This window comes from Rhinichthys klamathensis, unplaced genomic scaffold, assembly GCF_029890125.1.
Source record: "Rhinichthys klamathensis goyatoka isolate OS25496 unplaced genomic scaffold, OSU_Roscu_1.1 h1tg000059l_1, whole genome shotgun sequence".
Classification (NCBI taxonomy): domain Eukaryota; kingdom Metazoa; phylum Chordata; class Actinopteri; order Cypriniformes; family Leuciscidae; genus Rhinichthys; species Rhinichthys klamathensis.
The window spans coordinates 7,917,147-7,943,148 of NW_026606604.1; the positions used below are offsets into that span (position 1 = coordinate 7,917,147).

The 26,002-nt window shown below is 39.2% G+C and overlaps 1 protein-coding gene across 4 annotated transcripts in view; it reads right to left on the minus strand.

Moving 5' to 3' along the window:
* Positions 1-2,319: 2,319 nt before the first annotated feature.
* The window catches only part of ptbp2a (polypyrimidine tract binding protein 2a), a 36,647-nt gene continuing 12,964 nt past the window's right edge, over positions 2,320-26,002 (minus strand). Inside the window, exons 1-14 of one of the 4 annotated variants that reach the window (XM_056249226.1) lie at positions 21,407-21,527; positions 20,277-20,304; positions 17,924-17,993; positions 17,375-17,559; positions 17,092-17,232; positions 16,298-16,420; positions 16,027-16,137; positions 15,705-15,903; positions 14,292-14,407; positions 6,610-6,643; positions 5,249-5,341; positions 3,694-3,910; positions 3,539-3,616; positions 2,320-3,458 (exon numbers count right to left, since the gene is read on the minus strand). In XM_056249226.1, coding sequence (XP_056105201.1) covers positions 3,329-3,458; positions 3,539-3,616; positions 3,694-3,910; positions 5,249-5,341; positions 6,610-6,643; positions 14,292-14,407; positions 15,705-15,903; positions 16,027-16,137; positions 16,298-16,420; positions 17,092-17,232; positions 17,375-17,559; positions 17,924-17,993; positions 20,277-20,304; positions 21,407-21,414 — 1,533 coding nt within the window. In that variant the 5' untranslated portion in view covers positions 21,415-21,527 and the 3' untranslated portion in view covers positions 2,320-3,328. Of the gene's footprint in view, positions 3,459-3,538; positions 3,617-3,693; positions 3,911-5,248; positions 5,342-6,609; positions 6,644-14,291; positions 14,408-15,692; positions 15,904-16,026; positions 16,138-16,297; positions 16,421-17,091; positions 17,233-17,374; positions 17,560-17,923; positions 17,994-20,276; positions 20,305-21,406; positions 21,528-26,002 lie in introns of those variants that run through there. The other 3 variants (XM_056249223.1, XM_056249225.1, XM_056249224.1) reach the window with 3 other exon arrangements.

The window sequence follows — 26,002 nt, forward strand, 5'->3', positions numbered from 1 at the left end:
GGCTACCGTAGATGCAATGCGCATTTGAAAAAGCGAGGCGCTGGAGAGCACAATTCGTTTGAATGCAAAATACATTTTCACCGCTAGATGGGAGAAATTCCTACACAGTGTCCCTTTAACGCAGCGTTTTGGTCAAATAAGTTAAAAATAGATGTGGAAAAGATAAATAATGGAAAAATATCTACTAAATCCCAACAGTAAATGGAAAGTAAAGCTGAGCGCACGGCACAGTGTGCTGTTTTTGATTATTGTAGGAGAGTATTTTATGCATTTTACACTATATGGTCTGATTTCTGTAGTGGTTACATAATGAAAAAGCCATATTTTACGAAATGCTTTCCAAAAACAGTTTTCACCGTCAATTCGGAAATGCATATCACCAGTGTATGTTTAGCACTGAAAAGAACCTAGAAAAACCTGATCGAAAAGTGGTAAATGAGCAAACCACGCTCACGTAACTTTGTCCTACATTAAGACATCAGGTGTAAATCTCCTCACCAAAGGTTTTATTCCCAGCAAGGGTTTATATGGAAAACAAAAGGCCAGTGGAGAAGAACACCTCCCTCCCCTGTGCCACAGCGTAATGGTGGGTGGATACAGATGTCTGGAGCACATGATTCACGCTCCAGACGAGGTATTGATTTGGTCTGGGTCCCTGCACTGATTTATTGTGTCATTTTTGTTTATAAAGGTAGATCGAGAACACGAGTGTTTCGATTTAAGTGTGCAAAATAAAAGCAGCGTGGAGCAACGTTGCTGTCTGGGCCTGTGATGAATTGCAGCATCCGGAACCCAACTTTGAAACAGGCTAGAGGATTGTCTTCATCAGACAAGGCAAGACAGGACGTCCATCACAGTACGACCATCCAACAGAGACTCAATAACGGCACAGAGCGAGAAAGTGGTGAAATGAAGGAATGCTGGAGGGGGGAGTTAGAAAACCTTTGTTTTAGGCAAAGAAAATACATTTTGAACCCATGTGAATACGGTTTAAGACACGACGCCTTCAAACTTGAAGGAGACTATGAAATATTAAAGGAAAATATACATTTCGCATTTAGGTTTTATTGCATGCAATTATCGCTGGCTTGTTTTTCAAATCTGGTCTTTTGCATCAGCATGATGCAAAGAAACACTCTTATATAACTATTCATGTGGAAAGGGTTTGTAGAAAATTTTGCCTCTGCTCCGGTCCATTATGATATCTCCCCCCTAGATTTCATAATGATGCACAATAAAGCATAAGCAATGGAGCATTACTGTGTTTTTACTCATATAGTTATGTACAAGCTGTGTCCGAAAACATTAAATCGCTATTCAGTTTATATATATATATATATACTCTTAAAAATAAATGTTCCAAAAGGGGGTTTTCGCAGTGATTCCATAGAAGAAAAAAAAAAATTCTTAGTGTGAAGGACATTTTAATAATCTGAAGAACCACTATAAAGAAGCCAAGATTAAAGGTTCTTCAAGGAACCATAGATGCCAATAAAGAACCTTTATTTTTGTGTGTAGCAAACACCATATAGTTCACAAACTGCATATTATGTACGACATCACATCCTGAATGATGAAAAACTACTTAAAAATGGATCTGAAACAAATCTTCTAAATTCCATCTTCAGGTCTAGTTTGTAAAAGAGATTACATGCCATTTTTTTGCATTTCAGACTACAATAGACAAACTGAGCGGATTTCAGTCAAAAGACAAAAAAAAAAAATCCTTTGAACACTTGGTCCACCGCTCAATATCATAATTGAGGTAGTTATGAATTGCTTGGTGTTACAGGAATAATATTATAGAACATGAAAACTGAAAACAAAGAGATCAGTCAGATCAACAAACATTCTGAAAAAGAAAATGAAGGTCATGGATTGTTTTAAAGGTGCATGCAAAATTACAGGTTAAAATAAATGCATCACATTCAGACCACTTTAAAAGAAAAAAAGGTCATGTGATTGCTGAGACCTTCACTGTAAGGATCATTGTTTTTAATAGTGGAAGGGCAGGAGCACATGAACATGTGATGCAGAATCAAGTGTCAACTGAAGTGATCAACTAAAAGGCAAAGCAATAATCCAGGAAGGCTGGATCGGTCACAAGCGAAAAGGATTTACAGGGTGGGAAATTATGTTTTTTAACACTTATGCTGCCAAACAAATATATTTGTCCAAATCTGTTTTGCCAAAACCATTGTGACTTTAAACTTCCTGAAGTTTTTCCCACCCTGGAAGAGAACAAGATGTCAGAACCATAAACGTAGTGAACAAACAGGACATGAGTGAGGGGCGGAAAAGAGACAGAGAGAGAGAGTAAATGCAGAACTACACAAGTGTTTATTGAGCATGCTACGGATAAAAGCAGAAAATAGGAAGGAAAAAGATAAATCAAATCACAACAAAGTCAATCTCCCTGCTTTTGTTTAAAACAAAAATCTTTTAATTGTGCCACATCCAAATTATGCCGAAAAATACATTTCTTTCTACGAATGTAAAAAAAAAAAATAAAAAAAAAATGACACAAGATCCCTTTGTCCCTCTAAAAATATCATAGTGTGGATTGCCAATCAATATTTATTTTCTCAACCCTTCTCATAAGCCTGTTCATGGGTCTCCTCTCCGCAGTAAACTGCTCAATCATGGAGTAAATTAAGACTATAGGCACAGAAACTTTGGTCCCTTCTACTGTAGTTGTCTTTCCAAATCACACAAAGAAGTGATTTCCAGTCCATGCAACACTAGGAATAATGATTTCCCATCAATAACGTGAGGTTCGGCTGGATTGGTGAGTTAAGAGCGGGCCTAACATCTCAGTGATGAACACTAGAGAATCACAGGTTTATTTACAATTCTGAAACCGAAACATCACAGCCATTAAGAATTGAACAAACTTAAAATGCAAAAAAAGAAAAACATTTCAAAAGGCTTTTACACACTATACAGACACGAAAGGAGAAAAAAAAATTTGTCTTAACAAAACTTAGTGTAATATCTCACGCTCAGAGGTTTGAGAAAAATGAAGTATGAAAAGATTCATGTAAGTTTTGTAAGGCACATTCTTTTCTGCTTATTATAAGAGGTTCAGCCTTTACATCACGACACCCTTCCGCCACTGAAGAGTATATGCGTCAGAGCGCCAGTAAGAGGGAAACGGGGTTAAAAAAAAAAAAAGTCCTTGAAAACAGTCACAATATTTCCTTCTTACAACATCTTCTTGAGGAATGAAACTTGCGAGAAGAAACTCGAAATTGTGGTCCCCAGTGTATTTGAACAGTCAACAGGTAACACTAGAAAAGAAGTTGGGAGCAAGACCTTTGGGGTTCCTTTAGATGGTTGATTTGGAGAAGGAGACCTTCAGGTGGTGGTTATTACCCATGTTGTAATTGTGAAGGTCGATCAGGCATTGAATAGCTTCTTCGGCAGTTGTCATCTGAATTAGGGCCATTTTGTGATCTCTGCCGAGAAAAAGCACGGCAAAAACGGTCACACGAGAGAAAGAAAAGGCAGAAGTGTAGCTAAATGGCGACATACTTACTGGAAAAACTTGAAAGCTTTCACAGTGCCACCGGAATTGGAGAAAAGGACTCTGAGGTCTTCTTCATTTATGTCTTGCCTTCAAAACATGACAGAAAAATGACTTCAGAAAACTGACACAAAGATTGACAAGTGGCGAATAGCACTTTTACTCACGGGATGTTTGACAGATGCAGTGTGCCAGAAGGAGGGAAGATGTTCTGAAAGTTCTTGGAGCCGGGCTTTTTGAAACGGTGCAGTGGAGAGTTTGTGAAGTCTTTTGTGAGACCCTGGTCATCTAAACCATCTCTCGGTAACTGAACGGTCTGATGCTTCGACATCGTGATGCGAATGATCTTTGAGTACATCTTCTGACCGTTTAGATGGCTCATAGCTGAGGCACAACCAAAGAGAAAAGAGAATCATGACCTAAAGTGCAGACAAAATCCACTACCGTTTTGGGTCGGTATGATTTTTTTATGTTCTCTATTTTAAAAAAATTGTTTTAAATGTAATTTATTCTGGTGATGGAAAAACTACATTTTCAGCCATTTCTCCAGTAGCTGCCTTTACATGGACTCTAATAATACGATTGGAATCAGACTAGTAGCACAGTCAGAATAATAAAAATAAAAAAATCTCACACTTGATCAGATTGAACACCGAAACTGGAAAGTACTGGGCATGTGCAATGACGTAGAGATTGGCGTACTGACAAATGACGCGTGGAACGAGCTGTTGTTGTTGTCGAATGAAGTCTCATAAATGACTGGTTTGTCAATCTAAAATTTTCCTTCCACTCATCTGTGGAGTAGGACAACGTCCCACCAGTTCTTGTTTCAGACTCTCATTCACAGACGCCTTGTTTTAGGTGCTTGATAAATAAAAGCAGTGTGGCACAACGGTTCATGTGCTCGTCGTCTCCCAATTAGGACCTGAAATAAATCAATATTACTGATCTATTCTTTAAAGCAAAGAAAAGAAGCAACATAGGAGAATGGTTGGTATGCACAAACAGCGGCAAACTGTATATTTGTTCAATGTGCACGTCAAAAAATCTATTCCGATTTGAAGCTTGTGACATAAAAAGAAGCAACATCAACGCGATCACTTTATTTAGCATTCGTGTAACCACTAAGTGCGCATTCATCAATCGTAATCAATTCATTCCGATTGAAAGAAAAGGTGTCCATGTAAACGTAGCTACTGTCACGTGATCCTTAATCCTAAATAAAGTATTAATTTATATACAAATCTCAATGGCCCCAAACATTTGAACAGTAATATATATAAAAACCCACCAAATGTATAAACATACTACACATTTTTAAAAGCATTCACAAACATTTAACTTCTGGAATGTGAGTGAAATTCAGAGGTAAATAATATGGACGGGGCCCAATTCCATCCATCAGGATTTGAGTGTTTTTCCGATGTTTTTATTATTGGTTAATATTATTGAGCTCCGCCCACACTGCCTTGGGAAAAGTTGTTTAAAAGGCAGCGAAAGCTATTAGATTTTGAGGATTTTTTTTTTTTTTTTTTTTTTTTGAATGAATCCTGCACAAACCAAGGACATTTATTCTGAATGAAATGAAATGTCTATTTTGATTTGACATCATCTTTAAAGCCTGTAAAGCCTGAATGCAACTCAATTGGATTTGACTGGCGTGTAAACTTAGCCATTACAATAACTGTTGTGCTGTTAAGGAAGTTTCAGTGTGCATCTTACCAAGCTGAGCCTGGTTCATATCAGCCATCTGTATCAGTGCGCTGTCTTTCTTATTAAAAAGAATCTTCACACGCTGCACGTCCCCATAAACTCCTGCGAACAGAGCAGCCAGCAGCCAGAGGAGAAGCGAGAGAGGGAGGAAAAAGTGAGGAGTGAGAGAGTGGAAAGATAGAACGACAGACTCAAAGAACGTTCATCGAAATGGAGAAAACTAATCACAACCTGACAGAAGACTCGGATATATATACACACCCTCAAATTCAAAATAAATCAAGAACTAAGATGGGACATAAAAACTGTGCAAACTGAACAAAGATCACATGCACTGAAACAAATTGTATACTTGAAAATACTGAAAAAAAATAAAGCAAAAGACTTTTACTCTAAAAGCCAATTAATGGTAATGGTTTAAAGTCAACATGTAATTACATTTATAGTTACATAATGTATAACCAAGAACATTCAACAAGAGAAGAAAAAAAAATGTAGGGCTGGATTTGAATCCATTCAGAACTGATTAACGTAGTGGACGTTCTATGCTAACACAGAGTCTCAGTCGATTGTGACAATCACTAGTGCCCACTTTTGAGGCTAAATTTAAATGTAAAGTTCATTGTTATTATGAAGTTAAGGGGATAGTTCACCCAAAAATAAAAATTCTGCCATCATTTATTCTGTCATCAACATTTCATCATCATCAATTCACCCTCAAGTTGTTCCAAACCTGTCTGAATTTATTTCATCAGCTAAACACAAAAGAAGATATTTTGAAGAATGTTGGTAACCAAAAAGTTGATGGGACCCCATTGATTTTTTTTTTGTTCCATACAATGGAAGTCAATGGGGTCCATTAGCTGTTTGATTACCCATATTCCTCTTTTGTGTTCAGCAGTTCATACAGGTTTTGTACAACTTTTGGGTGAACTATTCCTTTAAGCAACATTTATTATGGGTAAAATTTTAGAGAAGTTCCCTCAACAGTTAATAATTAGCTATTTGACTATTGTTCACCAACAATAAACCCATATATCAAACCAATAACAGCTTTTGACCAATATTATTAAACCGTATTTACATAATCAGCTCTTTAACGTTAAGTTAACAGAAAAAGTTAGACATTAATTCTTTGTTGAGTGTGCTATATATAGTCTAAAACCAAATTAAATATTAGCATATAGGTTATCAGACACGTAATATCTATAAATAATCAATAATAAATATCTACAGAAACATGCTTTATTGCTGTCAATTGGGTCAATTTTCATTTCATGTTGACTTTAAATAAAATAACTAAAAGCACATGAATAATAATATAATAACAGAAACCAAAGGAAAAAAATGTAGAGCTAACGAGAACATACCGAAGAGGGTAAACAGACTGTGGGGCGTAACCATCTTTAGAAGGAGAGAGGAGCAAGCGGACAGAGAGAAGAGTCGAGGAAGAGCGGAGATGAACAGATCATCCATAACGGAGGGTGGTTTCCGCAGAATGGTGAAGTGGTCATGGATCATGGTTCAGGGCGGTTAATTGGGGGGTCCGAAGTTTTGTTCAAGCAAAAAAAAAGTATGAACAACGAGGTGTGGTCAAGGTGTGGCAAGAAAAAGGGACCAAAAATAAAAATATAACAGGATATGAGGGGGAAAGAGAGAGAGAGAGAGAGAGAGAGAGAGAGAGAGAGAGAGAGAGACAGAGAGACAGAGAGAGAGAGAGAGAGAGAGAGAGAGAGACAGACAGAGAGAGAGCAAGAGACAGAGGGGGAGAAAGGCAGGATGGAAGAGAGGGATAAAATCAAAATGAAGAAAAGAGGGGGAAGCAAATGCAGAATATAAATAAAGGGGGGACAAAAAATATAATACAGGTCAGTACACAGGAAATGCAGGAGTTTGGTCAGAGAATGGCTGCTTTATGCATTTTTACATTATACAAGCAAATAATTGTGCCAAATGTAGTTACCCAATTCCAGGGTAAGGATGCATTCATACCAAAAAATAAATAGGAGAATCTGATAATGATAACAATGATCTGAATAACAGCAGAGTCATGAAGTTTTAAAGATGCATGCAGGAGATGCATGCATCAGGAAAAGCCGAAAGTCACCGTTTCAAGCATCCGGTTCTCTGTGATTGCCATGCTTGTGTGGATGTGAAAACCACCTTTTAAAGTTATGGTGTGAACAGACAAAGTCACTATTGACCTCACAGCAATACGTGCAGTCTGACGTTTAAACAACACAAAAATTTGTCAATTATATCAAATGAGCAGAGCAATGCCACGTCCATGGTTCACTAACTTTCGCAGAGTGAGAGACAGAGCTTATACAGAAAAGAGAGAAAATTAGTTGCTCTGTGGAACTTGATGGACAAACAGAAAGCTGTCAAAACACACAGAGACAAGCACTAACGGATAACTTCAGATAATACAATTAATGAGAGTCTGTTGTTATTATAAAACAAGTAGGTTTAAGAACGACATAAGTGAAACTCACAAAGAAATGCCTCGGTCATATTTCACCCCAAAATCTGAAAATTAAGCCTTATTAAGACCACTAAGTTGTTCCTTGCAACAAATACCATGACAGGAATGTACAATTAAATTTAAATTACAAGCAATAAAATATACAAGTAAATATGAGTAGTATATATAAGTGGTGCATCACTAAACTCACGGTTTGGATCGTAATATGGTTCCCTTTCAAGGGAACTTCGAGCTGCGTTTGAGACGCGGTGGGAACGCTCTGCGTGATTGCGTCATGAAGCACGTGTAAAATCAGTCCAATGGAAGCCCGATACGTCATAGGTGACGTCATAGACCAGGAAACTATAAAGCACCCTTGAAAACAGACCGCGACAGCTTCTGTAGTCTTCAGCAAGCGCTCTCTGTGATTCTGTCCTTGTCTATTTATTGTTGTTTGTCAAGCCCAATATATATATCACTATCTATCATTATGGCGAGCAAAGCAATATTATAGACGTTGTGTTGTTCCCTGCCCTCGTTACATCACGGGTGGGGACACACATCAGCTTTTTGTTGCTGTTTGGGAGTGGAGCATGCAACAGTCATTTCTCGAGGGATCTGACTGTGCATTGCGAGAAGCTGTCCGTGAGGACGCTCCGCTCTCGCCGGGCGTTCTTCGAGGAGGACGGTTCGGTTCGCGTTCCCCGAGCGGGTCTCTCTGTTGCCGAGGCTCGGAGACGGCTCGTATTTCGGGGTTCGAAAACGGATCTGACAGCGGGGGTTGGGACGGGCTCCGCCCTTTCTCAGCTTTCACATGCCAGATCTAGTGTGCTGCGATTTCCAGTTCCGAGGAATTGGTATCGTTAGTGTTTTGTTTAAAAAGAAAGAAAACAAATACAAATCTTTTTAAAAAAGGCAGATGTTTGAGTTTTCAATGAATAAATTTTCCAGCTCATAACTCTGTTGAATAAAGAGGAGCTTTTTTAAAGAAAAAAAAGGAGGTTTTATCTAGTGCTGTTGCCAGTTAAATATTTACTGGCCAGCTGAACATTATGAGATTGAAAATAAAGAAGAGTTTGTTAGATGAACTGTATCTTAAAACAGGAAAACTCTGTATCTCAGCCTCCTCGTCGGGGACTGTGGTTTTTCCCTATCTCCACACTGAGGTGTCGAGATCGTGGAATAAACCGGTTTGTATTTTATGTGTTTAATCCCCAGATGTCTGACTATAGTAATGTTTGGGTATTAAGTATCATAGTATGACATTGCCTCGGGTTAAAGAGACGCTTGCGAGCTTTCTCTCTCCCGAGTCGGCGTTATCGTTATTAACCCCGACGTTACCCACCAGCCATCTTAATAATGAGTACATTTTTATTGGGCAGCGCTGGTGGGTAGAGTATATAAGGACATGGATGAATGTGAGGGGCGACTCTCTGAGGAGGGTCGCAGCGCTGCCAGTTCGGTTGTTTCCTGCTGGTGGCCGCAGAGTGATATATATGTATATATATATAAGTTTTTCTGATATAAAGATAAAGGAAAATAAAGATATAATTATGTCTGTTCTTCTGGACGCTCCGCTTTCAAGAAAACTAAGAAATAAACCATTCAGCGGCGTTCCAGAGGTTTCTTCCTCACCAATCTAATGTTCCTGAGAACTATTATGCTCCTCTCAGCACAAAGTGCAAAACAGAGCGTCGCCATTCGGGCTCCTCCGCAATTGAGGGGTACCTGGGTGGCGGTCGCAGTCTAGCCAGTTAGAGACATGCAAGATCTGAAGACTTTTTTATCTCTAAAATAGCTTTGACAAAGGAGAAGCCCTGACGCCGAGGCGATCTGGCTTCTAAGGGTGGTCCCCTCTGGGGTAGGGACGGTTTTGAGAAATCGTTTCTCCTCAGCACCCTTTGGGGTGTGACTCTCTGAGGAGGGTCGCAGTACTGCCAGTTCGGTTTCCCTGCCGGTTCGCCGTTTCAGGGCACCAAGGTGTCAGTGTCCCCAAACGAGCCTTCAAATAAAAGAAGAGCAGTCAGTTCGGTTTCCCTGCCGGTTCGCCGTTTCAGGGCGCCGAAGTGCCTGCTTTTTTCAACGATCCTCCGAGGAGGGTCGTAGGAACTAAGCTAGTTAGAGGTAGGCAAGATCTGAGGACTGTCATCATCTCTAATAAAGCTTAGACAAGAAGTCCTGTCGCAAGAAAACGAGGCTATCAGGCTTCTGAGGGCTCCTCCGGGGCAGGGACGGTTTTGAGAAATCGTTTCTCTTTGGCGACCTCTGGGGTGCGACTCTCTGAGGAGGGTCGCAGCGCTGCCAGTTCGGTTGTTCCCTGCCGGTTCGCCGTTCAGGGCACCGAGGTGTCAGCGTCCCCATACGATCCTCCGAGGAGGATCGTAGAGCGGTCAGTTCGGTTGTTCCCTGCCGGTTCGCCGCTTCAGGGCACCGTAGTGACTGTTCAACCAAGGGACGGTTTTGAGAAATCGTTTTTCCTCTGGGGTGCAACTCTTTGAGGAGGGTTGCAGCGCTGCCAGTTCGGTTGTTCCCTGCCGGTTCGCCGTTCAGGGCACCGAGGTGTCAGCATCCCCATACGATCCTCTGAGGAGGGTCGTAGAATGGTCAGTTCGGTTGTTCCCTGCCGGTTCGCCGCTTCAGGGCGCCGTAGTGACTGTTCAAACAAATCCAGAGGCCAGTCTTGAGAGACTGGTTCCCCTAGTAAATTTCTGGCAGCGTGGAAACTACTGCCACATATTTCTCAGTGGGTCCTGCACACTATAGAAAAGGGTTTCAGAATTCAGTTCGGTTCTCGTTCGCCCAGATTTCTAGGGGTCCTCCTCTCATTGGTGGACCCCGAGCAGGCTTTGGTTATGGAGCAGGAAGTACTGTCACTTCTGCAAAAGGAGCTGTAGAAGGGGTTCCTCCTCCCAGCAGACAGCCATTACTTCATTGTTTCCAAAAGAGGATAAGGGAGGTTCCCGAGGTTTGCTTTCGGGGGCGAAGCATACCATTATCGGGTTCTTCCATTCGGCCTAGGTTTATTACCCCACACCTTTACAGTATGCGTGGATGCAGCTCTGGCTCTTCTGAGACTCCAGGGCATTCGCGTATTATACTACATCAATGATTGGTTGTTCCTAGCTCAATCTGAGTTTATGGCAGTTCGGCATCGAGATGTCGTTCTGTCTCATTAAGGATGTTGGAGTTGCCTCTCAACGCCAAGAAGAGTGTGCTCTGAGGACCACTTTTCTAGGTGTAGCAATTCTTACAGCCGTAATGGGGTATATCTAGGCCAGTCACTCACTGTGAAACAGTTTCAGACGGGTGGGTCTCATGGCAGTTGCGTCCAACGTATTACTTTTGGCCTTCTGTTCATGAGACCCCTGCAGTGGTGGCTCAGGACCAAGGGGTTTTTCTCCGAGGGGAAATACGTTTTCGCATGATCAAAGTCACGCGGCTATGCCTTCGTGCTTCGGTCATGTGGAAGAACCTTGGTTCCTCGCCCAGGCCCAGTGTTGGGGGCTTCTTGTCGACGCATATTGCTATCGACGGATGCTTCCCTCACAAGTGGGGGCGATCATGAGTGGTTGCTCGGCGAATGGCGGACAACACACTGATGGTCTCGTATATCAGAGCAGATATCCTGTTGAGGCAGGGGCTGAGGCCCAGGGGATTGGAGACTTCACCCCGAGGTGGTGGAGCTTCTTAGGGAGAACTTTGGTCTAACTAAAGTCAAGTCGACCTTTCACATCGTTTGTACAACGCATTGCTCTATATGGTTCCCCCTCACGCAGCCAGCTCTTCTCAGACTGGATGCGATGGTGCAGGTGTGGCCGAGGCTGCACCTGTACGCATTTCCCCCGATATCTATGCTCCCGGAGGTTCTGGAGAGGGTTCGCCGGGAAGGGGCTCATCTGCTACTAGTAGCCCCATACTGGCCGACTCGAGTTTGGTTCTCGGACTTTGTCTCTTCTGGACGGCTCTCCCATGGAGATTCCGTTCAGGAGGGACCTGCTGTCCCAAGCAGGGGGCACGATATTTCACCCTCGACCGGAGTTGTGGAAACTGTGGGCCTGGCCTCTGAGGGGGCCAGGCTCATAGAATCCAGTCTCTCGACTGAGGTCGTTGAGACATTCTCCATTCCAGAGCTCCTTCCACGAGAAGACTGTATGCACTGAAATGGAAATTATTCTCCACCTGGTGTGGTGAGCGTCAGTTAGATCCTGTTAACTGCCCTGTTGGTTCAGTTCTCGATTTTCTGCAAGACCGTTTCTCTGCTGGATTATCTCCTTCCACCTTAAAAGTTTATGTGGCGGCTATTTCGGCCTATCATACCCCTCTGGGGGGTACTTCTTTTGGGAGAGATCCTCTGATTACTCGTTTTCTCCGTGGTACATTGAGGTTGAGACCTGCACTGCACTCTAGAGCACCGGCTTGGGATTTAGCCATTGTACTTGAGGGTCTGGCTCTGGCTCCCTTCGAGCCTATTGAAGAGGTTTCAGAAAAATTCCTCACTTTGAAAGCTTTATTTCTCCTTGCTATTTCATCTATCAAGATAATTGGAGATTTGCATGCCCTGTCGGTTGCTCCGTCATGTCTGGAATTTGCACCTGGTATGGTGAAAGCATTTCTATACCCTAGACCGGGTTATATTCCTAAGGTCCCAGTTAATGTTAGGGGCCCAATAGTGTTGCAGGCCTTTTATCCTCCACCTTTTAATACCCCAGATCAGGAACAACTGAACCTGTTATGTCCAGTTTGGGCATTGGATGCCTACGTTCACAGAGCTGCCCTGTGGCGTAAGTCAGAGCAGTTATTTGTATGTTTTGGGTCACTCAGAAGAGGGTGCCCTGCATCTAAACAGGTTATGAGCAAATGGATAGTTGAGGCTATATCATTGGCTTATGAAGCGGCCGGTCAGCCTTCACCTATGGCTGTACGGGCCCATTCTACAAGGAGTATGGCGGCCTCTACGGCCTTAATTTCGGGTGTTTCCCTTCTTGACATTTGTAATGCGGCAGGTTGGTCCTCTCCACATACATTTGTCAGGTTTTATGACCTTGACCTCTCCACTCCTGGGGCGAGGTTGCTTGCTTCTTAGTGTGCGCAAGGACTTCACACAGAACGGGCATTTGTCACTATGGCGTAGTGGGTATGGGGTTCCCACCGCGTCTCAAACGCAGCTCGAAGTTCCCTTGAAAGGGAACGTCTCAGGTTACGTATGTAACCCTGGTTCCCTGAGAGGGAACGAGACGCTGCGTTTGCCTGCCATACTTCCTGCATACCCTGATCGACTTACTTCAGACTTTTCAGAAGCTGTCGCGGTCTGTTTTCAAGGGTGCTTTATAGTTTCCTGGTCTATGACGTCACCTATGACGTATCGGGCTTCCATTGGACTGATTTTACACGTGCTTCATGACGCAATCACGCAGAGCGTTCCCACCGCGTCTCAAACGCAGCGTCTCGTTCCCTCTCAGGGAACCAGGGTTACATACGTAACCTGAGACGTTTTTGAGGCACAAAATCGAATCATTTTTCAAAAAGGGGGGGGGGGGGTAATGTAACTGCTTTTCTTTAATTACATAAAGCACACTTTAAATACTTCAACACCACAGCAAAAATCTAGCTTTTAATAATTAAATTATTAAAGACAAGTGAACACAAATTACAAGCATACATAAATACAATCTAAAGTTACAAATAAAGAAAGGACTAACAGTAGTATTCAGGTACAGAAATGTAATCATTAAAAGTAAAATAACACTATAGTGTTGACTGTATAAATTAAATATAGATTAATCTTTGTTGAAGATGTGTTTCGTTGTTTGATTAACATTAATGACGTAAACAGCAGCATATTTTTATAGGCTGCTGTCACTTTAAGACCTAATAAACGGATCAAATTTAATGATACACATCGGATTTCTTTCTCAAGAGTTTATTTTCACTTAAGACATAACCGAGTTTAAGAGAAATTACTTGCAGAGAAGGGTATTTTAACAATTTTGTGTGTATGTGTCCGTTCAAGCGCAAGGTGACACAAAAGAGGAATCAATTCGGTGTTCACTCGTGTGTTCAACTGTGTGCGCGCGCTTCGGTTGAGTGCGGCTGTATGCTCAGATAATAGCGAGCGATCGGGTTCTCTTTCACCTCTTCTTGCTGGTTTAAAATCGCTGGAATGTGTAAATTGTCAAGAAAAAACACCTGCAAATGATAAACTTTTACTCTATGATGGCTAAATTTAGCTATTAGTCCACAAATGGGGCCATGGCCACAACTGCCATCATTGCACACCTAATATATATTAGTTAATTAATTACATATTTAAAAGATTTTTATATTTAAAACTTAAGGCTTTTTTTATTTTGGGGTTCAAACATGACCAGGGAATTCCAGTTGAGTTTAGGTTAAGTTTTTGTATGCATTACATGTACAGAGTGAATGTACAAGCTAAAATGAGGCTACAGCACTCTGCAATTACAAATTGGACAATCTTATAGTTTATAAGTAAAGGAAGTGGCACTTTCTGAGTCTAAGCAAATAACACGGCATGACAAACAGAAATATGTCAATGTGAGGGAGAGGCTGAGATGTAAGTACACTGACCTCTTCGTTTAGATTGCTAACAAGCAGCACTCCACCAGACCCCGTGTGCCCGGACAGAGCGACTCTTCCAGCCGCAGCAGCAGCAGCCGCGGCCGCACTCAATGGGCTCAGGGCACCTGCAATCACACAGCTACCTATAAACAGGCATTCTACTCCAGAAGTTCAATTAAAAGTGATATTACATACATGAACATAACACAAAACTGCAACATTTGTAGAGTGAAATTTAATAGGTAATCATTAGGCCAACTTTACCTGTAGAGGAAAGTTTAAGAAAGTGGCTTAGCCATCATCCCGTGTTTGTTTTAGCTGTGACAGCCAATAAAAGCTGAATTACACACAGGTAAAACATATTAGTTCTTTATCCTGATGTTAGAGGGTCCTGGTTGAAACCATGTGGGGTTTTAAAACCTAATAATTTTAAGCCTAATATCAATAAAATAACTGCTTGATTACGTGACAGGGGAAATGTCAAATTGCATTTTAAATTAAGAGGCCTTATGAGCAGATCTCCGAGAAAAGGTCACTCGAGCACTTAGAGACACAGGCCTACATGACATTTTACAGTACTTAAAAGCACATTCCAATTATATTCAGTCTTTCATAAACACAGCTTTCTATTTTCATTTTTCACAATATTCAGACAGAGTTAAATCAATGACGCTGATTGAAATACTGTCCTTATTCAGCGGCGCTCAGAATCAAGCAGGTCTTAAATGGGTGATGGTATTGATGACAAACAATGTTTAGAATTGAACAGACAACCAATGATCAACAGATAAATAGACAAACATCTTTGGAAGCTGCATCACGTCTTGCTGTTTTTTAAGCATCTCGCGCCATGAGCGTCACGTTTTTTAAGATCGAGTTGTGTCAAGCTTAAAAAAAGTTCCTTTAAGAAATCTCTCTCAGGACACCTTCAGTGAATACCCCAGTGTGTTTAGCATAGCTCTAGAATGAAAGTCACTGCTAAGAGAGTTTTATGCAAATTTAATACTGAAAATAATTTACTGTATTAACAGTTCTTGAAAATATATTCTTCATGTCAATGCAGACAATGCATTTTCACAAATACTGTTGGTAACACTATTTCAATGGTCCACTTTAGAAATTCTACTGACCATAAGTAACTTTTCAATTACCTGTAAACTTATTTTACTAACCTGAACCTATAACATAACAGTTTACTAATATTCTAATGAGAGTTAGTTAAAATGTAGTTGCAAAGTTACTTATAGATGGTAGAACATTTAAAGTAGATCATCAAAATTAAGTGTAACCATAGTGTTTCTTTTCATACAGGTTTGTAACGTGGGAGTGTTAGGGTTTCATGTGAATGAAGACAATAAACACTGGATGACATATAAAATAGCTAGTAAAAAAAAAAAAAGAGGCAAGTACCTGGGATCTTACCGAGCAGGGAACTGGAGTCTTTACCCAGGGCAGCAGCCATAGAGGGATCCAGAGAGGGCTGCCCGTCTCCAGCAGGAAGATCCGGTCTGGTGTAGTCCCTGCTCTTATCGTTATTGTATTTCACATTCAGGTTGACGAGTTTTGAGTAGTCTATCCGAAGGGTACAGCAGGAATTGTAAATGTTCTGTCCATCTAGAGCCTAAAAGACAACCGAAAAAGATAGAAAAAAGAGCAAGGTGGAGAGACAGAGAGAGAATGTGTCGTCTTCGTAGAGCACTAAAAACGTGCTTTTCACATGAACTTCCGCTGAGAGCACACCCACCACTTTAGCTTGCTGTGCATTGGTTGGATCGTTGAACTGCAACAGGGCCTGAAACTGATTGTTCTTGGTGAACGTGATGATTTTCATGACGGTGCCAAACTTTGAGAAGATCTATTGACAGAGAAAGCAGAGCATTGAGGGGAGCTATCAACAGAGGGGGAAAAGACATTACAAAAAAAAAAACAGAATTAACACATAGCATCAACAGGACATCAACTTGTCACTAATATAAACTGAATAAGAGGCTGATCCAAACTGTGGCGTCCCCCACCTGCTGCAGCACATCCAGGGTGACGGGGTAAAACATGTTATCAATGATTATTCTCAGTACTGGACTGGAGGGCGCACCACCTCCGTTGCTAGAGTTGGACCCTGATGTGGGAGTACCACCTGACTGGAGATCAGACACAAGCACGATTTAAACATACAAAACACGATAACTTGTCATAAATAATGTGTTCCTCATCATGGCAATGCATTCTGGCCAAGAACTGCCCATTTAGACAGGAAGAAACCGTCTTAATTACATGTAAAGTGACTAACAACAGATTATTTTTTTACTTGCCATTACTGTTATTTTTAATTATATACCACAACAATAGACTTTGGGTAAAAAAAAAAATACTTATATTTAGCAAAGATAAATTAAATTGATCAAAAGTGACAGTAAAGACATTAATAATGTTTAAAAAATAAATAATTTTTTATTTATTCAAAGAATCCTGAAAAAAAATATCATTCCAGTTATTTTAAATTGTAATAATATTTCAAAATTATTACTATTTTTACTGTATTTTTTATCAAATAAATGCAGCCTTGGTGAGCATGAGAAATTCCTTCTTTTTTTAAAGCATCAAAAAAAATCTTATAGATCACTTTTTAACAGTAGTGTAAATTCAAACAGCGGTGCAGCAGTGTACATGTAAATAGCAACAGTCTATTGACTCTGTTTTGCTCAAAGCAAAATCTCACTGGTCCAAATGTTGGCTTTAAAGATCAATTATCTTCTGATTGGCTGTTGTTTGAAGTATTTTGACTTTATGGATAAGTTAGGTAATTTGTTACCTGGTTTGAATTGTCTGTCTTGAGTTCTTTGTGATTAGAATACTGTATGTAGACAGGCATGCTACGGACGTGAGGCGTCACAGCCGAGTAATAATTGACCATTGTCATGGCGGCTTCCTCTGTGCTGAGCTCCAGAAACGCCTAAAGACAAAGATGATTTCAGTGAAGAGGCAAGATGAACTCAATGAACTCAAAACGGTTAGGCGGACCAGAAATAGCAAATCTCTCTCAAGAACCAACTCTGACAAAAGTGAAATTGAAAACATTTCAGCTGGACACGCACCTGGTTTTTGCCTTTCAGCGTGAGGATATTGGTGACCTTTCCGAAAGGAAGCCCGAGTGCAATGATCTCTGTTTCCGAGACATCATTGGGTAACTTTCGGATGTGGAGAACGCGGGACGGTGGAGCATCGCCGACTCTTTCTTCAACTCGAAGTTTTTTGCTGTCACTGCCATTGGATGTCGTATCTGCCAAACGTGGCCAGAAAGTGGACATTACACAGGGAATAAAAAGGGAACACGTTTCTTTAAGGAAGGAACACGAGAAACAAAGATTCCCTTAATTGTGTAAAGGCTTTCCTCTACTGAATAGGATACTGAAACTATTGTTGGAGAAGCTGTAATAAGATGCAGAGCACACATAATCGCAATTCCGGTCACATGCTTTTAAACGTGGGTGCCCACCTACAGGAGATCGTAAGGTTATTCCCAGATAGGATCTTCTCAGATCAGATATCACGCTGAAACATCTGTTACAATTTCATCATTTTAATGCGGTTCATGGTGGAGAAAACGGCATATTTTGGGGATGAGGGAAGTCAGGGACACTTACCGCTGATACTGCTCAGCCCAGAACTGGGGCTGTTATACATGCCGCCGGACAGCAGCTCATCGGATCCTCTCTGCGGAGGCACACAAAGAGAAAGATCAAATCCCGCCCTCCGATAAAGACATTCTACTTCACAATCCCCTCAACCAAACAATGAAATACAGCTCTCTGCGGACAGCTTAAGGAATCAAGGCACATAAAACACACGTCCAGGCGCTCCAGCCTTTCCGCCTTATTTTTCTAGATTGTTGCTTTAATCTTGTTGAGTCTAAGATGTCAGACACTGTCATCTCATCCTGAGCTGCCCACGTTCCCAAAGGGCCCCGGCGCGATCAGGCCGCCGCCGCTTGAAGTGCAGCTAAAAGTGAAGGATGGGATGGCAGGCAAATAACGAACCGGCGCAAACCAAACTTCCTAATAGGATCATCTCAGGTTCGTGCCTCCCAAAAATTCCACCGAATTGTTCTTTATGGACATGGCTTTTACGGCGCCAATAAACTCGCCGCCGCCCCTGCCTTCTGGGCATCACCACTACAAACAATCAAGGGAATGGTGAAGTTTTACATCGAAACGACAGAAAGCAGAAGAATGCATTAAGAGATGGCAAGGTCTTAACAGACAAGCCTCAGCATCAAAACTGATTAGAAAGGAAGGGGGGGGGAAAAAACATAACTTTAAAGCAATAAAAATCAAATGCTTCTTTTTCCACCTGCTTTCCCAGAAAGACTGGTTAACATTGTTTTCCAGGGAGGAAAATTCTGTTGTTGGCAAACAAACCGAGTTAAAAGGCCTGTGTTCAGAAGGCATCTCTGAGAAAGAACAAGTTCTTCTCTAACTATCTTGGACATAAACTGCCCCCATTCAATTACTACCAGCCTAATTTTATGAAAAGCGGAGATGGAGACCTGTAACAGGCCTGTATCTAATATATAAGGGACAATTCTACATTTCCGCACAACACTTTTCTTTCAGCGACATAATATCCAATAATGCACTTAAATGGCTTGGCAATTCTTTGTCCATTCAAAAACAAATTATGTTTGCATCACCCAAGGCTTCTTTGTCTTTTTTTCTAGTGGATTTGACGCCACACAATACGCAAATATGTTTAAAAAAAAGGGAGACAAATTATGCCCCTGACAGCAATACTAAAAAAGCATTTATTATGTTTTTGAACGAGGTGAGAGTGAAATTGGCGAAGACATATTCTACCCTATAGCTTACAAATCAGACAGGACAGCAACAATTAAAGACAAAACTGCACTAACAGTAACACACACAAACACACATATGTAATGTCTGATGTCAGCACTGAAATAAGGCCTCAGCCGACACCATCCCATTACAGAAGTAATTATTAATCTCCCTCCAACAATGTTTGTGAGGGAATGGCAAATAACTTAAATGTGAGAATAGGATGGTGGAAGACTAATATGCAAGTTTATGGACTTGAAATGTACTGATTGTAGATCCTATCTGGCTGTTTATGGAGAATATGCTAAGTTTGCCATAATTAGTTGAATAAGAAAGAGTGAAATGACACTAGTTATCTCAATATTTTTCAGATGTTGCCATCCAAACAAAGGAAATTTAAGCAAATATGGAAATGGCATGAAATGCATGTAGTGTGGGCACTCCAAATGCACTTTAATTCATCTTCCACATTTCATATTTTAGAAACACCTAAAAATGTAAACTCATGGGTTTAATCAGGCTGCTTTAAAATGCTATAAAGTGAGCAATTTAATACTAACTATTGCATAATAATATTCCAACATTTAATAAAAATAATCATCATCAATATGTTATTGCTAAAATATAACAGTATGGGTGGCTGGATTCCATACAACATGAAACAAAATGTAATATTTGTACATTGTTTTAAAAACTATTAACATAATAATAGTAATTATATTCTTGTTCTATTTTTGTGTACAAAATTACCATTTTACTATAAGGTTCAAAGATCAATGTGAATAAATGGCTTCATCTGTAATAAAGCTTAAAATGCCAATTTTATAATCATGACAGCCCTATTGTTTAAAAAATGCCCTACTTTGCTTTGTAACAGTGGTAAAAGAATGCCAGGACTGCTCTCGTATCCATGGGGTCAAATTTCTGTTGTGGTTTCTTTCCACTTGGTCTCACCAGTACAACAGGAAGACATCTATTAAAAAACTAAATTCCACAACATTATGATCATATTCATAGTTATGTTGTACTGTTTCCTTTGTCAGGTTGCTATTGCAGAGCAAAATCCCCCAGAGGTTACTTGAATTATCTATGTATGTATTCAACCATCTATCCATCATCCAGACTACATAACTGCACAAAGGAAACTGAAAACAGTGTTTACCTTTACACCAACTGCGACATCACCAATGCTGTTGAAAACAAAAGTGAGATTTGATCAGACAGATACTAAACACCAGGAATTGACATGCAAAAGAGGGAGGGCTTGAAATCCTCTAACCTCAATCTTTTCAAATCCCCTCCATTATTCAATGACAACAAATTAAGCTGATGAACATTTCACCATTTCATTACTGTATCCCACTCTTCCTCCAACAGGCCAGGAATGCAACTATAATGCTCAAAAATGCTGTCTAGGTAGGCAGCTTACTAGGCTTCAAGACGATAGAGTTCAAAAAGTTTGCATAGCCTATCTAGCAAAATAGATTTTGAGACAAAAATACTAAAAAAAAATACTGTCTAGATAAACAGATCATCACTAGGTAATGAGACTCAAAAAATGGTAACTAGGTAGACAGATCAAAAGTTTTTTGCACCATGAGGTCCAAAATGCAGTCTAGGTAGGCAGCTTACTAGATTTTGGGACCGAATGCAGTCTCTAGGTAACAACCACTCACTAGTCACTAGATTTTGACACAGACCTAGAGTAGTCTTTATATCAAAAATGTTAAGTTTTTCTGTTTTAAATGCAACTCAAGAGCTTTGATAGCCACTAAAAGGTTGATTGAATTTATTAGTTTAACTAAATATGTAATTTATTTGTAGGTACAAAAGCTAACGTGAGGCTAACAAAAGAAACATAATTACAGCCTAAATAAACCCATAATGAGGTCCACTGGGAAATTAAACCACATTCTAGCACATTAATATAATAATTACAAATCAAATTAGTAAAAAGACTTGTTTAATTAAACTCCTGTTTAATTTTGTGTGGACAACATGAGCAAACAGCTAACGTTAGCGAAGCTAACCTGCTAACGCATGCTTGCTGTTTTTGACTCATTTTTGTTATGTTTACAAATATGAGGTCTTGCGGATTTCATCTATTGACATGTTGTATAAGGCAAAACAACCGATACGGTGAGATGATAAATTTGCAATTGTTTAGGTGTTTCAATGCAGCGTTAGCGTGTTAGCAGCGTTAGCATTTCAATAAGTGTGAATACACTCTACTAATTCACGTTTAAATTATTATTTTATATACACATAAATGAAGAGCGTTTTGATGCTCACCCGTCCATTTCTGGTGATCTGTATAAAAATAAACCCGCTGAAGAGTGAGTGTGTGTTATTCCTCCTCACTGGCTTTAGCTCAGACACACAAACACACACACACCAGTTACAAAATGGAGGCGGAAACTGAAACGTGAGTAAACACACACTCGTATACACAGCTAATGTAAACACACAATACATATGAGACACATACACACAGCTACTGTAAACGCAAAGACAATGTACTGTTAGCCGGTAATATATAAAAAATAATGCAGGTAATATTAAGCACACACACACACATAGGCTACCAACTGTAAATAGGCTAGTGCAATATTTTATTGTAAACCAGCAATACATAAAAAAAAATGATAGAGGAGGTAATAATGTGGAATTGCATCCTCAGTGCTTGTTTTTTTTTTCAAATTTCAGGGGACCTAATGAAGATTTCAGTATCTTTTAACTTTTTCCACTGATAGAATTCCTCCTATAATACTTCTGAGGAATAAAATAAACACAAATTAGAAATTGTTTCATAATTTAATCATATTCATCTACACAATTTAGATTGAATAACTCCAAAAACAAAAAGTTGCTGCCTTAAATTTTTAGGTACAATCAACTTGAATGTCGAAGTAATTTCAACTTAAAACACATTAAAGTGACTTACAAATGAATTGAATCTTGTATAACTTTTTTCATTTCTTAACTTATTTTGATGAGGCAATGTAAAAACATATGCTGTCATAACTTATTGATCATGTAATTCTTTTTACAGTGGAGAATACTGCCATGCATTATTACAAGTCATGCATTATAAACCTATACATAATTTATTAAATACAATATATGTGAGACAGTTTTATAATCCACCTTCATGTCAAACTAATTTTTGTCAATAATATTATATTATTTAGTTTTAGTTATCACTTTTGTTTTCATTCAATAATAATAAGAACATAGATGTAATGTGAATTACGTAGCTTAATTAAACTGATTGATTATGCATAACACTTAACATTCAACAAGTCAGTCAAAACCACTGTAGCAGGCGGTTAGATATCATTGACTGTGACAGATTTACATAATGGTATGTTGGCTTCTTGCTTGATGCCCCAGGTGAAATTAAAGTCTAACAGCTTATCTTAAAGAACCTGGGATTTAATTAAAAATGACATTTCCCAAAACACTTGGGTGTAGTTTTGCTTCTAAGGCTGCCATGTTGGAATTAGATTCCAGGATCCCTTTGAGCAAATCCTGAATTTGAGGAAATAAGAAAACCGTCAGCTGATCAACAAATCTCAAACGTTATCATTTGGTTCTTGGCAAACAACAGCCTGGCAGTTCTTGACACCAAGTCCCAGCTGCCATAAAACAAGCAACATTCCTTTTAGCAGAATCAGGCAAATGTGACATGATACCCAACACATTGATAGATGACCTCAACATTCAAATTCTAGGTAAACATGTAGATGAATGTATAAGAGAGAGTATTTTGGCTGCTGTAACTGTACCTATATATATATATATATATATATATATTTTTTTTTTTTTTTTTTTAACAGTTTGGTTGTTTGTTTGTTTTTGCACAATTTACCTAAATAGCATGCAATGTGACAAATTAATTTTAAATGTACAAATATTCCATATATTTGCTCAATTAAATTGAAGTCATAAAACAGCATGTATTACAGTTAAAATAATAAAGAAATAAGATTAATTAAAGGTCACTACCAATAACTAAAACTATTAAAGACATTTTTGTTAATTGAAATTAATTTAAAATAAAATAAATAAATAAATATTAGATGAAAAACCTAAACTGAAGAAAAATTTGAAATGTTGCTGTTGAAGAATTACTAAAACTAAAATAAAAATAAATGTAACAATGTACAAAAAAATGAAAAGCACAACACAAAATGACTAAAAAATAAACTAATATTAAAACAAAATGAATTAATAAAAACTATAATAAAATAAATAATACTAAAATAAATTTGCTTTATAGCTCTGTCAAATCGATGAATCGCAATTAATCACATTGAACATAAAAGTTTGTAAATATATAATATATATGTGTGTGTTTGTGTGTATATACTAAATATAAATATGATAAATATAAAATAATAATTTTGGCAGCACTACTTTATACACAAACCAATTTTTCATTTGAAAGTCACGTGTCTGATATCTGTAAAACCACATTTTTCCATCTTAAAGCTGCAGTCCGTAGCTTTTTTAAGTTAAAAATAATCCAAAATAATTATAATAAAAAAAACTTATTCTGCCAGTGGTCAAAACTATCTGCTTGCCATAGCTAGATTCAAAACGGTTAGCTTGTAATAATGATTTTAATTTCAGTGGTACTGGTGGGTTTCCGCGGGAAATTCGAGCATGTCTTTGCGTCATTACGTCACACCCGTACACATAAAGAAGGAGTTTCGGCTAGCCGGCTATACTGCACGTGACGAGATGTAGAGATAGGCTTTTCTCGCAGCACTTTACATGATTAAACTTAAGGCGGATCCAGAAAGATCCAAACAACAATCATCAGTGTCAACTGGAGATTCAGCAGTTATAAAACCCAAAAGACTTCGTACTTCGGATTTAAGGTGGCTAGAGAAAGAGAAAGAAACCGTCTCATGCGAACACAAGGATTTAAACATCGGCGGGGCTTTTGAAAAGTGCGTGAACTCCGTGTTTTAAAGGGGTTCAAAAAGAAAGAAGAGACGGCTTTTTTCTGCTGAACAAGTAAGTTAAGACATTTCAATAGTTCAATCGTGTAACAGTACGTTTTCTTAATTCACACAGTTATGGAGTTTCCTTTGTTGTGCCTTTCTCGTTTTGCTATTATGGAGAATATGAATTCTGAACTACACAGGTAACCATAAAACACATTAAATTTAACATTTGTCACGCAATGCTGAAGTTGTTAACATGAACAATTTGAGAACAAAGTAGGCTATAATTTGCACGGTTGCTGTAAATCGTGTTGATTAAATCTAACGAAGCTTATCATGTCGAATGCTTTTTCCCCCTTAGTTGGTCAGAACAAAAATGGATGTTACTTACTTGTTTAGAAGACATTTTCTTATGAAAATTCTTATGTTGGTCAAACTTTCAAAAAGTGAATCTGTGATTCTGTATGACAGTATCCACACAGCGCGGTGACTGACAGCAGCACTCGCCTCAAAACACTGTTCATCCGCGCTGTTTCATGCCGATTTACAACCCACGTAAAGATGATCATTCCGCGAATCACTGCAGTTACAGATTTCGAACAGAGATGGCGACAAAGAGGAAAAACTACGGACTGCAGCTTTAAAAATATATCTAAATTACGTCATATGCTCTCAATGACAAATGCGGAACAGTTAGTTCATACGTTCATCAAGGCTAGATTATTTTAATGCTATTATGGGTGGTTGCCCTGCATGCTTAATAAACAAACTACAGCTGGACCAAAACGCAGCAGCTAAAGTTCTTACCAGAACCAGGAAGTATGACCATATTAGCCCGGTTCTGTCAACACTGCTTTGGCTCCCTATTAAACATTGTATAAATTTTAAAATATTGCTGATTACTTACAAAGCACTAAATGGTTTAGCTCTCCAGTACTTGAGTGAGCTCTTCACGCATTATAGTCCGTCACGTCTTTTGCGATCTCAAAACGTGGCTACGCGGAAGCAATAAAAAATTCTGTGTTATACATTTTTCAAGGCTTGTACCTTGGAACCTATTTCATGGTTTGCGTTCACCAGGCACTGTTTTGTGCAAATGAGCGGCCGGATCGCATTAAGGGTTTTCTGTTAGAATGGTGTCGTGTTAGCGCCCCCTAAGTTAATAACTAATGATCGTTGCGACGGAAGTGAATCAATCAAAACTAACTTTAGCAAGACAATAACTTTATTCTAGAGCTGCTGTAAAGCCAAAACAATCTCTGTTACTCTAATTTCCTATTATCACTGTAAAGCTGCTTTGAAACAATCTATATTGTTAAAAGTGCTATATAAATGAAGGTGACTTGACTTTACAATAAAAGAGACAGAATTTGTGTTTAAAATAATCTTAGATGGAGTATAGCATGTCACACTTTATTTTCCACTGTGCCCAGTAATCCTACTGAGGCATAACAGAGCTTTGTCAACAGATGTGCCACTGTCATGTTTTGTCAGGCATGATGTCATTCTTCTGATATCATCATGGGATTGATAGTCAGGAGTGATATTACTGTATCTGACCCTAGTGTTGTGAAATGTACTCTGAACTGACAGCCTCATGGTCGAAATACACACACAAATCAACTATACGTTAGCAGTCTTATCCTATCCGGTACAACCTTTTAGTTACCTTACATTGCAGTGAAAGCTGACCAAGATGTGGAAGTTACATCAAAATGACCTAAATATAAGGTGCTCAAAAAGCGATTGTTAGATCCCAGCAAATCACTATGTAATTATAATATACACTTTGTTCAAGCAAATTCTGCATGAGACTTCAATCATATGACCAACCTATAGAGAATAATGACTGACAGGCTTATAGATTCATAGATTTAAAAGACCTTTTCGACCGTTCTCCACATGACTACTACTCTGACCATTCTACATTAAT